General features: G+C 43.9%; 1 protein-coding gene across 4 annotated transcripts in view; it reads left to right on the top strand.

Annotated features, from left to right (window-relative positions):
* Window positions 1-12,429, top strand: part of AIFM2 (AIF family member 2) — a 117,825-nt gene extending 105,396 nt beyond the window's left edge. For 3 of the 4 annotated variants that reach the window (XM_077259275.1, XM_077259273.1, XM_077259274.1), the window contains 2 exons: window positions 8,881-9,081; window positions 9,173-12,429. In XM_077259275.1, coding sequence (XP_077115390.1) covers window positions 8,881-9,081; window positions 9,173-9,327 — 356 coding nt within the window. In that variant the 3' untranslated portion in view covers window positions 9,328-12,429. The remainder of the gene's footprint in view (window positions 1-8,880; window positions 9,082-9,172) is intronic. The other variant, XR_013214532.1, reaches the window with a different exon arrangement.
* The last annotated feature ends 2,345 nt before the right edge of the window (window positions 12,430-14,774 follow it).

The raw sequence follows: 14,774 nt of genomic DNA, 5'->3' as shown, positions 1-14,774 counted from the left end.
CTGCAAAATGCAAATTTATATAATTTATACAATGTGATTTTCTTGATTTTATTTTTGATATTCTATCTCTCAATGTAAAAATTAACCTACCCTAAAATTACAGACTGTTAATGTCTTTGTCAGTGGGCAAACTTACAAAATCAGCAAGGGATCAAATACTTATTTCCTCCACTGTAAATTTATACCATTGGGCGGCGAAGAAAGAATAATTACATTTATAATGCTAAAATGTTGTTTTAGCCCCAAATTTATAATTTTTAAAAGGGCTAATAGGAAAAAATGGATCTCATAGTTTGTTGTGCAATTTTGCCTTATTGCGCCAATACCCTACATGTAATCTGGAACTACTTTTCAGGCACAGTACAAAGCTCAGAAGGGAAGGAGCACCATATTATATTACAGATTTAATTGTTATGGTTTGTAGGTGCCATGACACACTGGGAGAGCCCCTGAGGTGCCAGTACAGCAGTACCTCCTATAAATGACCCCATTTTGCAAACTACACTTTTCAATGAATGAATCTAGGGATGCAGTGATCATATTGACACCACGGGTGTACCACATAATTTTAAACAATTGGGCAGTGAAGAAAAAATAATTGTCCATGTAAAAAAGAGTTGATCCAGTACTTCAAGTAAAATGCATACATTTATTCAAGGAATGATTCATCCATAAATATATAGTTCCATACAAAGTCCATGTGTAGAAATGGATAAGTAAAATAACCAAGGAGAAAGTCCCAAGAGATAAAACATTCAAAGTACTGTTTGACACATCTTGAAGTGATACTTCTTGTCAGGGCCGGACTGGGACTAAAATTCAGCCCTGGCATTTGAAGTTACACAGGCCCACTTGTCACATGGTGACTGTATAATATCTTTGTACACTTGTAGGCAAAGTGCGGCCCTAGGCAAAGTTTAAAATGCGGCCCCAAATGCTAGCATATTGCTCATCACACAGAAGCATTTCGGTTGTATTTACATGCGCTGAGTTCAGGCTGCTAAATGAGTTTGATCGACAATACTGAAGTTGCTCAACGCTTGTTTCCTGGCCTCTTTCCACCGTCTGAGAAAGAACGATGGGACAGAACCATCACTAATAGATCACTAACAGATCACCATACAGTATCATGTTATCAGCATCACATCTATAGTTTACACCGGCGATGTGCTGCTGAAAACAAGGATTTTTGTTCTGGCAAAAACAATCTGAATATGCACCATTTTACTTGTTTAGTAAAATACACCCCATAGTCCTCCATATATTACAATGTGCAACACAGTCCTCCATATAGTATAATACACTCCCTATAGTCCTCCATATATTAAAATACACTCCTCAGTCCTCCATATATTAAAATACACTGCTCAGTCCTCCATAGAGCATAATACACTCCTCATAGTGCTCCATATAGTATAATGCACCGCCATAGTCATCCATGTAGTACAATTCACTTCCCATAGTATAATGCACCCCATAGTTATTCATATAGTATAACGTATTCCCCATAGTCCTCGATACAGTATAATGCAGCCCACATACAGTATAATGCAGCCACCACCCTACAGAGTATAATGCAGCCACCTCAGAGTATAATGCAGCCACCCCAGAGTGTAATGTAACCCCCCATAGAATATAATGCAGCCCCCCCATAGAGTATGATGCAATCACCCCTCATAGAATATAAATATAATACTGCCCCCCATATAATATAATGTAGCCCCGAATAGAATAGAATACAGCCCACCTCCCCATAGAATATAATGCAGCCCCATCAAAGAGTATAATGCAATCATCCCTCATAAAATCTAATACAGCCCTCCATAGAATATAATACAGCCTACCTCCCCATAATATATAATGTAGCCCCCCATAGAATATAATGCAGCCCCCCATAGTATATAAGACAGTCTCTCCGATAGAATATAATATACCCCCCATAATATATAACACAGCCTCCCCCATAGAATATAATATACCCCCACAATAGTGTATAACACAGCCACATAGTATATAACATGGCCTCCCCCATAGAATATAATATACCCCCATAGTATATAACACAGCCTCCCCCATAGAATATAATATACCCCCGCAATAGTATATAACACAGCCACATAGTATATAACACGGCCTCCCCCATAGAATATAACATACCCCCATAGTATATCTCAAAGCCCGCATAGTATATAGCATAGCCTGCATAATATAGCACAGCCCGCGTAGTAGTATACAGCACAGCCCTTGTAGAAGTATACAGCACAGCCCGCATAGTAGTATACAGCACAGCCCACACAGTAGTATATACAGCACAGCCCACACAGTGGTATATACAGCACAGCCCACACAGTAGTATATACAAATACAGCACAGCCCACACAGTGGTATATACAGCACAGCCCACACAGTGGTATATACAGCACAGCCCACACAGTGGTATATACAGCACAGCCCACACAGTGGTATATACAGCACAGCCCACACAGTGGTATATACAGCACAGCCCACACAGTGGTATATACAGCACAGCCCACACAGTGGTATATACAACAGCCCACACAGTGGTATATACAGCACAGCCCACACAGTGGTATATACAGCACAGCCCACACAGTGGTATGTACAGCACAGCCCACATCTCATCTCTCCACCCCCCCCCCCCCCCGATAATGGCCCCACAGTCCAGTAAAAGAAAAAAAAAACACTCTCCTCACCTTTCCTCTTGCCTGCGCTGCTCCTGTCTCGACGGCTGCAGTCTGCCCGGGACACAGCAAGTGTGCGATGATATGACGTCATCGCGCACCCACAGTGTCAGAGGCAGAGCGGGGAATGATGGGAGAGGGAGCATCAGCAGATGCCCTCTCCTCCATCATTGCATTGAACTATACCAGCGTCATAAACCCCGGTATAGTTGAATGCGGCGGCGGCACTGGCAGGGGGAGGGGGGGGGAAGAGTGCAGCTGCCCACTACTGGCACCAGCCCTTCTGGCATTTGCCAGAAATGCCCGATGACCAGTCCGGCCCTGCTTCTTGTTCATAACCTACTCGAGTAGGAACTATATTTTTATGAATGAACAGAATTGCTTGGTCATATGGCGAGAATCAGAGCACTATTTGCCTGCTAGAGTTGAGATTTTGATCGAATAGTTTGCAGACTCCATATAAAGAGCCCCTAAGTGCTAGAAGCACAGAATACCCCCTCAAGTGATCTCATTTTCGAAATTATACACTTGCAAAACATGTGAACACTAAATGTGGTTTAAGCACGCCCTGTGGCGCAGAAGAGAGGGTGGCACATTTGGATTCAGAAGCACAACATTTGCTGAATTTATTTTGGGGGGGTGAGAAACTATAGCATATGGAGACCTGCATCTGTAAACTAGGTGGGCCATTTTGGAAATTATACCCCTTTGGGAAATTATCAACATGATTAGTAGCGATTTTGACTCCATGGGTGTTCTCCAGAAATAGGCGGCAGTGGATGTTGCTGAGTGAAAATTGCAAACTGCCATTGTAGTGTCCAGTATGTTATAGTGCCCAGTACGTGATAGTGACCAGCTCATGCTTCTGGAGACCTGTACCCGTACAGCAGGCGGGCTCTTATCGCTACAGAAATGCCAAACATGTTGACTCTAAATGTGATTAAGGCACACTGCCTCAGAGAAGTGGGGGCATTTGGATTTGGGAGTGCAGAATTCGTTGGATTTCTTTTGGGGATTGAGTTGAAGCTTTTATTTGGGAACATTTTACTTAACGTTTTGAATCACATTTATCCTGTGCTCTACGCTGAGCTCTTACATCGAGGTTTCCATCTACCGTATATACTCGTGTATAAGCCAAGTTTTCCAGCACTGTTTTTTGTGCTGAAAACACCCCCCCTTTGGCTTATACACAAGTCATTGTCCCAGAAAGATGGCTGGAGAGGGGGAGCAGCGAGTCACAGAAGCAGGAGCCGGAAGCTGCGGCTAAAGCCTTTGCCCGCCGCTAAATAGAAATGAATATTCACTGCGCTGCTAGTGAATATTCATTTCACTTATAGCGTGCACAGTTAAAGCCGCAGCTGCTGGCTTCCAGCAAACATACTACTTACCTTCTCTGTGCACCCTCGCTGCATCTCGTTCCGTGCCAGCAGCTATTTCAGCCAAGCGATCACGTGTCCCCTGCTCATTAAGGTAATGAATATTCACCTCTCTCCACTCCCATAGTCGTGAAATGAATATTCACTACCTTAATGAACCGAGACACGTGATCCTTCAGCCAGAAGAGCTGCTGACACGGAACAAGATGCAGCGAGGGCACGCAGGGAAGGTAAGTAGGATGTGTTTTTTTTCTTATAGGAGCCATGCATACAAGGACAGTTATGGGGAGCCATACATACAAGGATAAGGAGCCATGCATACAGGGATGGGGAGCCATGCATACAAGGACAGGGATGGGGAGCCATACATACCAGGATAGGGATGAGGGGACAATGCATAACAGGATAGGGATGAGGGAACAATGCATACCGAGCTTATACTTGAATCAATAAGTTATCCCAGTTTTTCGTGGCAAAATTAGGGTCCTTGGCTTATACTCGGTTTGGCTTATACTCGATTATATACGGTAAATCTCTGAATGACGTGATTCAGATGAAACCACAAAGGGATCCATTCACTATAATGAGGCAGCAGAGTTTTTAAGTTTTTTTTATTTTTTTGGTGCTGTACAACTTGTGGAAATAAACACTATTCTGTGTGTTATATTAAAAAAAACCCTGTGGCTTCATGTTTTAAGCGGCTATCAGAGAGAGTGAGCCGGTACAAAATTAAAATAGATATACAGTATATATGTGTGTGTGTGTGTTCTTCAAGAACATGAAGAGCTGGACAGCACCTGGCCCAGACATGATCCATACCTACTGGCCAAAGAAATTAACAGCTGTACATGAACTCATGGCAAAGCAGATGAACCAACTTCTAGAAGCAGGCCTCCACCCAGCTTGGCTAACACAAGGAAGAACAGTGCTGACCATGAAGAATTTTCACAAAGGAACAGTTCCATCTAAGTACCGCCCAGTAACCTGCTTTACAACAACATGGAAACTCCTGTCAGGCATCATAGCCACCAAGCTACAAAACCATATGAACCAGTACATGAATCCAGCTCAAAAAGGCATTGGGACCAACACCAGAGGCTCTAAGCACCAGCTTCTATTAGATAGACCAGTTGCTCAAGACTCAAGATCCAGAAAGACCAATCTCAGCACAACCTGGATTGACTACTCAATGCCACACACATGGATCTGTGAATGCTTGGCTCGCTACAATGTCAGCAAGAAATTAAGAACCTTCTTCAGAAACTCAATTGGGCTATGGAGAACAACATTGGAAATCAACTCAAGACAACTAGCACAAGTGACCATCAAATGCGGCATATACCAAGGTGATGCACTGTTCCTATTGCTGTTCTGCATAGGCTTGAACCTCCTCAGTCACATAATTACAGAGTCTTGCTATGGATATAAGTTCAAGAGTGGAATCATCATCAGCCATCTCCTCTACATGGATGACATCAAGCTGTATGCGAAAAATGAACGAGCAATTCACTGATCCACCTGACAAGGATCTACACAAAGACGTCGGGATCTCCTTTGAACTGGAAAGTGCGGCCGGTTGGGAACAAAGAGAGGCAAGGTAGTCAAGACAAATGGAGTGGAATTACCAGCAGGGCACAAAGCAAATGTACAGACATGCTACAAGTACTTCGGCATCCCACAGGGATACAGTAACCATGATGAAGAAGCAAGGAAGGTAGCAATATCCAAATACCATCTAAGGACTTAACAAGTCCTGACGAGCCAGTTCAATGGGAAGAATAAAATCCGCACCATCAGTACACATTCCCTTCCAATTATCAGATACACTGCTGGCATAGTGTGCTGGCCAAAAGAAGAGATGGAAGCTGCAGACGTGAAGACACGAAAGCTCCTCACAATGCATGGAGGTCTCCACCCTAAGTCTAATACCCAAAGATTGTATACCAACAGAATAGAGGGTGGTCGAGGCTTGATAAGCATCCAAGCCACCATCACAGATGACACATGTGGTATCCAGGAATAAATCAGAAAAATGGCACCAAAAGATGAGATGCTGAGAGAAAGCCTAAGGCAGCAACAATAGATCTGGGAGGAAGAACAGGAACATGAAGCTCCTTGGCAAGGCAAGCCGCTGCATGGGATACAACATCAACAAATAATGGAGGTGGCTGACAAAGAGAAATCCTACCAATGGCTGGAGAAAGCTTGACTCCGAGACAGCACAGAGGCACTAATTATAGCGGCAGAAGAGCAAGCACTAAGTACCAGATTCATAGAAGCAGGAATCTACCACACAAAACAAGACCCAAGGTGCAGACTATGCAAACAAACCTCAGAAACAGTCTAACACATAGTGGCAGGATCCAAAATGCAACCAGGAACAGCATATACCAAATGCCACAACCAAGTAGCGGGAATTGTATACAGGAACATCTGCACAGCATATGGGCTAAGTGCCCCTAAGTCCAGGTGGGAGGCCCCAGAAAAAATGGTGGAACATGAAAGGGCTAAAATCTTGTGGGACTTCAAAATCCAGACAGATAAACAGTAGTGATGAGCGAGTGTGCTCGTTACTCAGGTTTTCTGAGCAGGCTGGGTGTTCTCTGAGTATCTAGGGCGTGATTGTAGATTATATTTGAGTCCCCCAGCTGCATGATTTGCAGCTGCTAGACAACATGAACATATGCAGGGATTGCCTGTTTGTTAGGGAATCCCCACATGTATTCAGGCTTTCTAGCAGCCGCATATTACGGCGCAGGCAGATACTCACCTTGCTTCCTGGGTCCCTAGCCTCCCACTTTCTCTTCCGAGTCCTCAGCCGCTCTGGGGATCCCGTTCCCCGAGCATGCACGCTAGGCCGCTTAGGACGCGGTTACGCACACTCCTGGCTTCTTTATGATGCCAGGTTGTACTGACCCGGAAGCGCTTTACTGCCTGGGCAGCGGCCTCCGGGTATATCCGGTCGCCTCCTGCTAGAGGAAGCGCCTGATTGTTATTGTGCCTTCCCGTTCTCCCTCCAGGTCCACTTAGGTTTCTGTACGTCAGGTCCCTGTACGCTTCCAGTGTGTGTGTTCTGCTCTGTCCCTGTACGCTTCCAGTGTGTGTGTTCTGCTCTGTCCCTGTACGCTTCCAGTGTGTGCATGCTCTGCTTAGTCCCTGTACGCTTCCAGTACGTGCTCTGCTCTGTCCCTGCACGCTTCCAGTGCGTGCGTGCTCTGCTCAGTCCCTGTACACTTTCAGTGCGTGCTCTGCTCTGTCCCTGTATGCTTCCAGTGTGTGCGTGCTCTGCTCTGTCCCTGTACGCTTCCAGTGTGTGCGTGCTCTGCTTAGTCCCTGTACGCTTCCAGTGCGTGCTCTGCTCTGTCCCTGCATGCTTCCAGTGCGTGCGTCCTCTGCTCAGTCCCTGTACGCTTCCAGTGCGTGCTCTGCTCCGTCCCTATACTCCTCCACTGCTAGCCCTGCTCCGTCCAAGATTCGGTACCCTCTATGTGAACCGTGCCGTGTCCTGAGTTCCGGGTTTTCTCTGTGGCTGCTCCACCCGTCTGGTCCTCGGTGAGTACCCTGATGCTCCTCATTGTCATCGAGCCGTCCCTCTGGCACAAGCTATCGCGGTGTATCTCCCTCCTAGGCTTGTCCCTAACAGTCCCTGTATAGGGGTCGGTTCCACCTGGTCAGCTCATCTGGTAACGGTCGTCACCACGATCCAGTGGGTCCATTCCAGGAATCATAATACCGCAAATCATGCAGCTGCGGTGACTCAAACATAATCTACGAGCATGCCCAAAATACTCGGAGAACTCCCGAGCATGCTCGGAAAACCCGAGTAACGAGCACACTCGCTCACCACTAATGAGCAGGTGTTGGCTAACGAATCAGACATTGTGATAGACAAGGATCAGAAAACAGCAATGATAAAAAATGTGGTAGTGCCAAGTGACAGCAACATCAGAAAGCAGGAATAAGAGAAGTTGGAGAAGTACCAGGACCTCAAAGGAGAACTAGAGCCGATGTGGAAGGTGAAGGTAACAGTGATTCCAGTGGTGATAGGAGCACTTGGAGCAGTGACCCCTAAGTTGGGAAAATGGCTACAACAGATCATAGGAGCAACATCTGAACTCTCTGTCCAGAAAATTGCAATGCTAGGAACAACTAAGATCCTGTGCAGAACCCTCAAACTCCCAGGCCTCCGGTAGAGGACCCGAGAATGAGAAACGACAAAAAGAAGACCACCCCCATTCGGGGGGTGAGAAGGAAGTTTATTAATTTTTTTCAAATTTTTTTTTATTTATGTGGTTCTCTTAAACGAGTAAGAAGAGGTTTTACGACAAAGTGGAAAGTGGACCTCAACCAATCACATGACCGTAATCTCTGCTGTTGATAACAAAATCCACTGGGCTCAGTGATTAGCTGCAGCGGTGATGCATGCAGTAGTTATGTCACCACTGCAGCTAAAACACTGAGACCTGATTAGCTACTGGGAGCTGGCGTTAGACTGAAAGAGGGTGAGTATGATCACTTTTTTTTTATTTTTAATTACATCTGATCTATTAAGATCGACTTCTCTAATAGTGTTAAACCCAATTAAGCCTGCTGTTGGGAAAAGCTTGTCATTTTGCTGAGATCTACAATTTGTAGTGGTGTTTTGTGGGGAATAAGCTATTAGGAATTTCCAAAAAATGTGATAATGTTTTGTAAAATATGATATCAGATGACAAGTCATGCTATTTGTCTTTTACTGACAGGCAAATATATTTTATATGATTATTATTTTTAAAACTAAAAAACTTTTTGTTATCATTAAGGTGATAAAGTATCAAGCAACGGAGCTTTAAAAGTGAATGATTATCTTCAAGTGGAAGGATATAATAATATTTATGCTGTCGGAGACTGTGCAGATTTAAGTGAACCTAAAATGGCCTATCATGCAGGCTTGCATGCCAAGATTGCTGTAACCAACATCATCCACAGTCTTAAGGAGAAACCACTGAAGACCTATAAAACAGGTACTTGTATGCTCTAAATCCCCAACTTTTTTTGTCTGTCTGCTGGGTAGTAGATAATTTAAAATTCATATAATGTTCTTTATCTCCTTAGGTCCTGTCACAATGCTTGTGTCTATGGGTCGAAACGATGGAGTGGGTCAGTTCAATGGTTACTACATAGGACGTTGTCTTGTCACTGTAGTGAAAAGCAAAGACGTGCTGGTTACAAAAAGCTGGAAGGATATGGGGCAGAAGATGCCAAAATAACTTTTTTTTTTCTTCCACTGATAGCCCACAGTAACATCACTTTATTATTTACTGTACGGAGAACATGAATATGCAAGTTTAATAAAAAAGCTAACCATAAACCATCACTGTAAAGGCGGTTTTCCTTCTGGAAAAGAAAAGCTGAATGAAGATTTCATTTTTTTTTTTAAATTACGCGGCAAAGTTTAATAAAATGGTTTCTTAATAATTAAAAAAAAAGCATTCTCACCTACCAAACGCTTCTGCTCCTCTTCCAGTGTTACTCTGTTCCCTCTCCATTCTTCATCTAGCACGGTGTAAGCATGTGACTACTATTGTCAATTAATGCCCATAATGGTGACCAAAGTGTCACTGCTGTAGCCAGTGATTGGCTGCAGCCATTCAATGATCATACGACCAGAACATGATGTACAGAGACCAGCAATGTGTATATCCAAAAAGGTGTATTTTTTTTTTTTTTCAATGATTTTCACTGTGATTCCTGTAAATTGTCATGACACCCAATAGCCATTTCAACAAAATCTGTGTTCCAAAAGCCTAATGGTCCTTCTCTTCAGAGCCCAGAAATGTGCCAAAATGGTAGTTTATGTCCATATACACTGCTCAAAAAAATAACACTAAAATCCCACATCCTAGATATCACTGAATGAAATTTTCCAGTTGCAAATCTTTATTCATTACATAGTGGAATGTGTTGAGAACAATAAAACCTAAAAATTATCAACGTAAATCACAACTAATATCCCACGGACGTCTGAAGTTGGAATGATGCTCAGAATCAAAGTGGAAAATGAAGTTACAGGCTGATCCAATTTCACTGGAAATGTCTCAAGACAAGGAAATGATGCTCAGTAGTGTGTATGGCCTCCACGTTCCTGTATGACCTCCCTACAACGCATGGACATGCTCCTGATGAGGCGGTGGATGGTCTCCTGAGGGATCTCCTCCCAGACCTAGACTAAAGCATCCGCCAACTCCTGGACAGTCTGTGGTGCAACGTGACGTTGGTGGATGGTGCGAGATATGATGTCCTAGATGTGTTCAATCGGATTCAGGTCTGGGGAATGTGCAGGCTAGTCCATAACTTCAATGCCTTCATCTTGCAGGAACTGCTGACACGCTCCAGCCACATGAGGTCTGGCATTGTCCTGCATTAGGAGGTACCCAGGGTCAACTTCACAAGCATATGGTCTCACAAAGGGTATGAGGATCTCATTTTGGTACCTAATGGCAGTCTGGCTTCTGGCGAGCACATGGAGCGCTGTGCAGCCCTCCAAAGAAATGCCACCATTACTGACCCACTGCCAAACCGGTCATGCTGAAGGATGTTGCAGGCAGCAGATCGCTCTCCACGGCGTCTCCAGACTCTGTCACATCTGTCACATGTGCTCAGTGTGAACCTGATTTCATCTGTGAAGAGCACAGGGCACCAGTGGCGAATTTGCCAATCCTGGTGTTCTGTGGCAAATGCCAAACGTCCTGCACGGTGTTGGGCTGTGAGCAGAACCCCCATTTGTGGACGTCGGGCACTCAGACCATCCTCATGGAGTCGGTTTCTAACCATTTGTGCAGACACATGCACATTTGTGGCCTGCTGGAGGTCATTTTGCAGGGCTCTGGCAGTGCTCCTCCTGTTCCTCCTTGCACAAAGGCTGAGGTAGCGGTCCTGCTGCTGGGTTGTTGCCCTCTTACGGCCCCATCCATATCTCCTGGTGTACTGGCCAATCTCCTTTTAGTATTCCAGCCTCTGGACACAACGCTGAGAGACACAGCAAACCTTCTTGCCATAGCTCGCATTGATGTGCCATCCTGGATGAGCTGCACTATCTCAGCCACTTGTGTGGGTTGTAGAGTCCATCTCATGCTACCACGAGTATGAAAGCACAACCAACATTCAAAAGTGACCAAAACATCAGCCAGAAAGCATTGGTCTGTGGTCCCTACCTGCAGAACCACTCCTTTATTGAGTGTGTCTTGATAATTGCCAATAATTTCCATCTGTTGTCTATTCCATTTGCACAACAGCATGTGAAATTGATTGTCAAACAGTAATCCAATAATAAGAAAACAGCCGCACAACTCAAATCTTCCGTGGAATAAAAAAAATCTTTGTCCTTTATTTCATTTGCACAAAGTGGACAAGGTTAGAAGGGAGGGACGATAGCAGAACACACAAAAAAAGAGGACCCGTTAAAGCATGCAAGACGCGAAACGGCCTTAGTCCTCTTTTTCTGTGTGTTCTGCTAATGTCCCTTCCTTATAACCTTGTCCACTTTGTGCAAATGAAATAAAGGACAAAGGTTTTTTATTCCACGGAAGATTTGAGTTGTGCGGCTGTTTTCTTATTATTATTGGATTACTTCATATGTGTTTTTCAGCAAGCACCTCCACACACCGTGAATATACCGTGAAGGGTGTCATTGATTCAGAGATCACCATCTCCACCAGTAAGTCGATTTTTTTGTCTTTGTGCCTTTCAATTTTCTCTTTTTTTGTGATTGTCAAACAGTGTTGCTTCCTAAGTGGACAGTTTGATTTCACAGAAGTTTGATTTACTAGGAGATATATTCTATTGTTTAAGTGTTTCTTTTATTTTTTTGAGCAGTGTATATGACGAGATTTACAAACAAGGTATCTGTTGGTGAATGGGATTCGTCCCCTCCAGGCTACCATAGCATGGGGAAGTAGCTGAACAATACATTGTCTGCAATAAAATAAAGGGAGGAATTGTTATGGTAAATATTTTATATCTATCTTTGATTATTATTTTAGACAATTACATTTACGTATATACCTCTGCTAATTTAGTATTTTTGTATTAGCTTTATAAGTGTTATTCATAGCAATAACACAGGGTGTTGTATAGAGGTTTCTGTGTTTTAACTTTTTCTTTGTCTTTGATTGTATAGTAATCTGGGTAGAACGGGTTTGAAAAGAATTTGACATAATCCATAATTTATGCTTTTGTTTTTCCCAACTTAAATATCTTCTGTCTTAGGTAATGTAATGTAAGAATTCATTCCCGCTTTACTTATCTCTGTGGTTGTAATAAAAACTTGTGACTGGGCTTATGAGTGTCAGACAAACCAGTACACCAACAGACACTGCTTCTGTGGCCTTGTCTCCGATCGATCGAATCCCTGATTTGATCAAAACTCTCAAACATGTGAAACCTTTGGAGTTTTTCCTTAAACTTTCCATACAGGTTTCCACATTAATCCCATCATTGTCCTCTACTCCACATCCATTATTGCCCTCTCCTCCACATCCCATCATTGTCCTCTTCTCCACATCCATTATTGCCCTCTCCTACATGTCCCATCATTACCATCTCCCATACATCCCATCATTGCCCTCTCCCACATCATCTATTCCCCTCATTGTCCTGTCCCCAGTGCTCTGAAAAAACCCCCACACACACTCCCCTCTCCATCCGTTCTCCGGAGGCATCACTGCTCCTTTCTTCATCCCTGTCAACTTTTTCTCTAGCACAGGTGTGCGCTGTATGCTGACATCATCAAGCCATGCATGCACGCCTGTGCCAGAGAGAAAGCATCAGGCAGGAAGCAGAGGACAGATTCCTGCAGCCCCGCTGCCATTTTCTCCTGTAGGCAGCGGAGCTGCAGGGATCACTCCCTGCCTGCCACATATGATGAGGGCAATCTGGGTATGGGCCCCCCAGAGCCTTGGGCTCTGAGCAACAGACCAGATTGCCCTCAGTACTACCACCCTGTGCGCCCTCCTCCACCTCCTGGTCCTGGTGCAGCTGCACCGACTATATGTTCGCCACTGATGGCCTATCCTTTGGATGTCATCAATACCAGACTGGTGGGGGTGCGACACCCACCGATCAGCTATCCAAATGCTGGAGGTAAAATAAAGAAGAAAAGAGAGCACTCACCGTCCGTGCAAAAGTCCGTTTATTGGTGTGGCATTACAATAAAATAGCGAAGCATGGCAGGGAGAAGTTGTGGAGAACATGCTTTTTGCACGGACGGTGAGTGCTCTCTTTTCTTCTTTATTTTACTATTGGCAACTGTTTTTTCTGCATGAGGACCGCTGTCCGAAGTGGCTGCTATTTGCTTCAACACTGTTGAGGGGTGAATCAGGAGGACCAGGCTGAACGTGCGCCCATTTGTTCTTTTTTCTTTTGGTTTACAAATGCTGGAGGTGGCTGGATGTAATCAGTTACCAAGCGGAACAGCACATCTCTAACAACTGTATACTAGATATGTCCAGGTAATAAAAACCCATCTTTATTCAATTCGAATGGGTTTATCTGTAGTAGCTTATTGCGACCACTATAAAGAGCCAGCCAGACTGCTCAGCATTCATATTGAGAGGCTCTATCGCATAGCAGAATGTTGTGCTGCAGTTCTGTAATGCAGCCACCTGCTGTTCAAAGTATTTATATCTCTTCTTAAACATAGAAGACACAATAATGAACTATCTGACGCAGAGCCCCCCTCTCCCTCTGGTCCCCTGTGCAGCTAAACCTTGCTGAACAGATAGTATGTCCACTCCTGGTCTTTAGCGAGCTCAGGTTAATTTTCTGGAGTCTGCGTATTGTGGATATCTGTACTAACCTAGCTAAGAACAGCCAAGTTTAGGTAATGATGCAGAAGTTCATCTTCAAGTATCAAATGCTGAATAATATGGGATGACATATGGGCTCTTCCTGTGACCGAAAAATGAGTGTTAGCTTTTATAATAAAGGGGAGCAGAGATTAATGAATCTTTTGAGATTCAAATTTGCCAATATCACCAAATTTTCCCCAGAAATTAGGTTCACAGCAAACACATTTAAAGTATATCTCAATAATGCAAAGCCTCTTCTTACCTGGAAAAGACATGTTGAAAACTCCAAGGTCTCCTCTGATTATATTGAACCCTTTTTGAGCTATTTATCGCCAACAGAACCTTAGTGATGTTCAAGGTACTTTAACATTTGTGGTTAGAGGAAACTGAATGCTAAGCCGTGGTAACTATCAGCTCATTTAATAATACTGCAGTAACAAACTTTTTAGGGAACCTGACGAATCTATATATATAATTGTCTAAGTGTCTGTTTGTAACCGAAATACCGCGTCGCTGATTGGTCGCACCCGGCCGGCCTTGACCAATCAGCGTTCATAAATAAACTACATACATATACTAGAATGAGAATAACATGAAGGACAGTCTGTGAGGGAGAGAATAACATGGAGAACAGTCTGTGAGGGAGAGAATAACATGGAGGACAGTGTGTGTTTGAGAGAATAACATGGAGGACAGTCTGTGAGGGAGAGAATAACATGGAGGACAGTGTGTGAGGGAGAAAATAACATGGAGGACAGTGTGTGAGGGAGAAAATAACATGGAGGACAATCTGTGAGGGAGAGAATAACATGGAGGACAGTCTGAGAGAGAATAGCATGGAGGACAGTCTGAGAGAGAATAACATGGAG

This window comes from Ranitomeya variabilis, chromosome 4 (assembly GCF_051348905.1).
Source record: "Ranitomeya variabilis isolate aRanVar5 chromosome 4, aRanVar5.hap1, whole genome shotgun sequence".
Taxonomy (NCBI): domain Eukaryota; kingdom Metazoa; phylum Chordata; class Amphibia; order Anura; family Dendrobatidae; genus Ranitomeya; species Ranitomeya variabilis.
The sequence above is the reverse complement of the archived record's forward strand: the minus strand, read 5'-3'. Positions and strand labels throughout refer to the sequence as shown.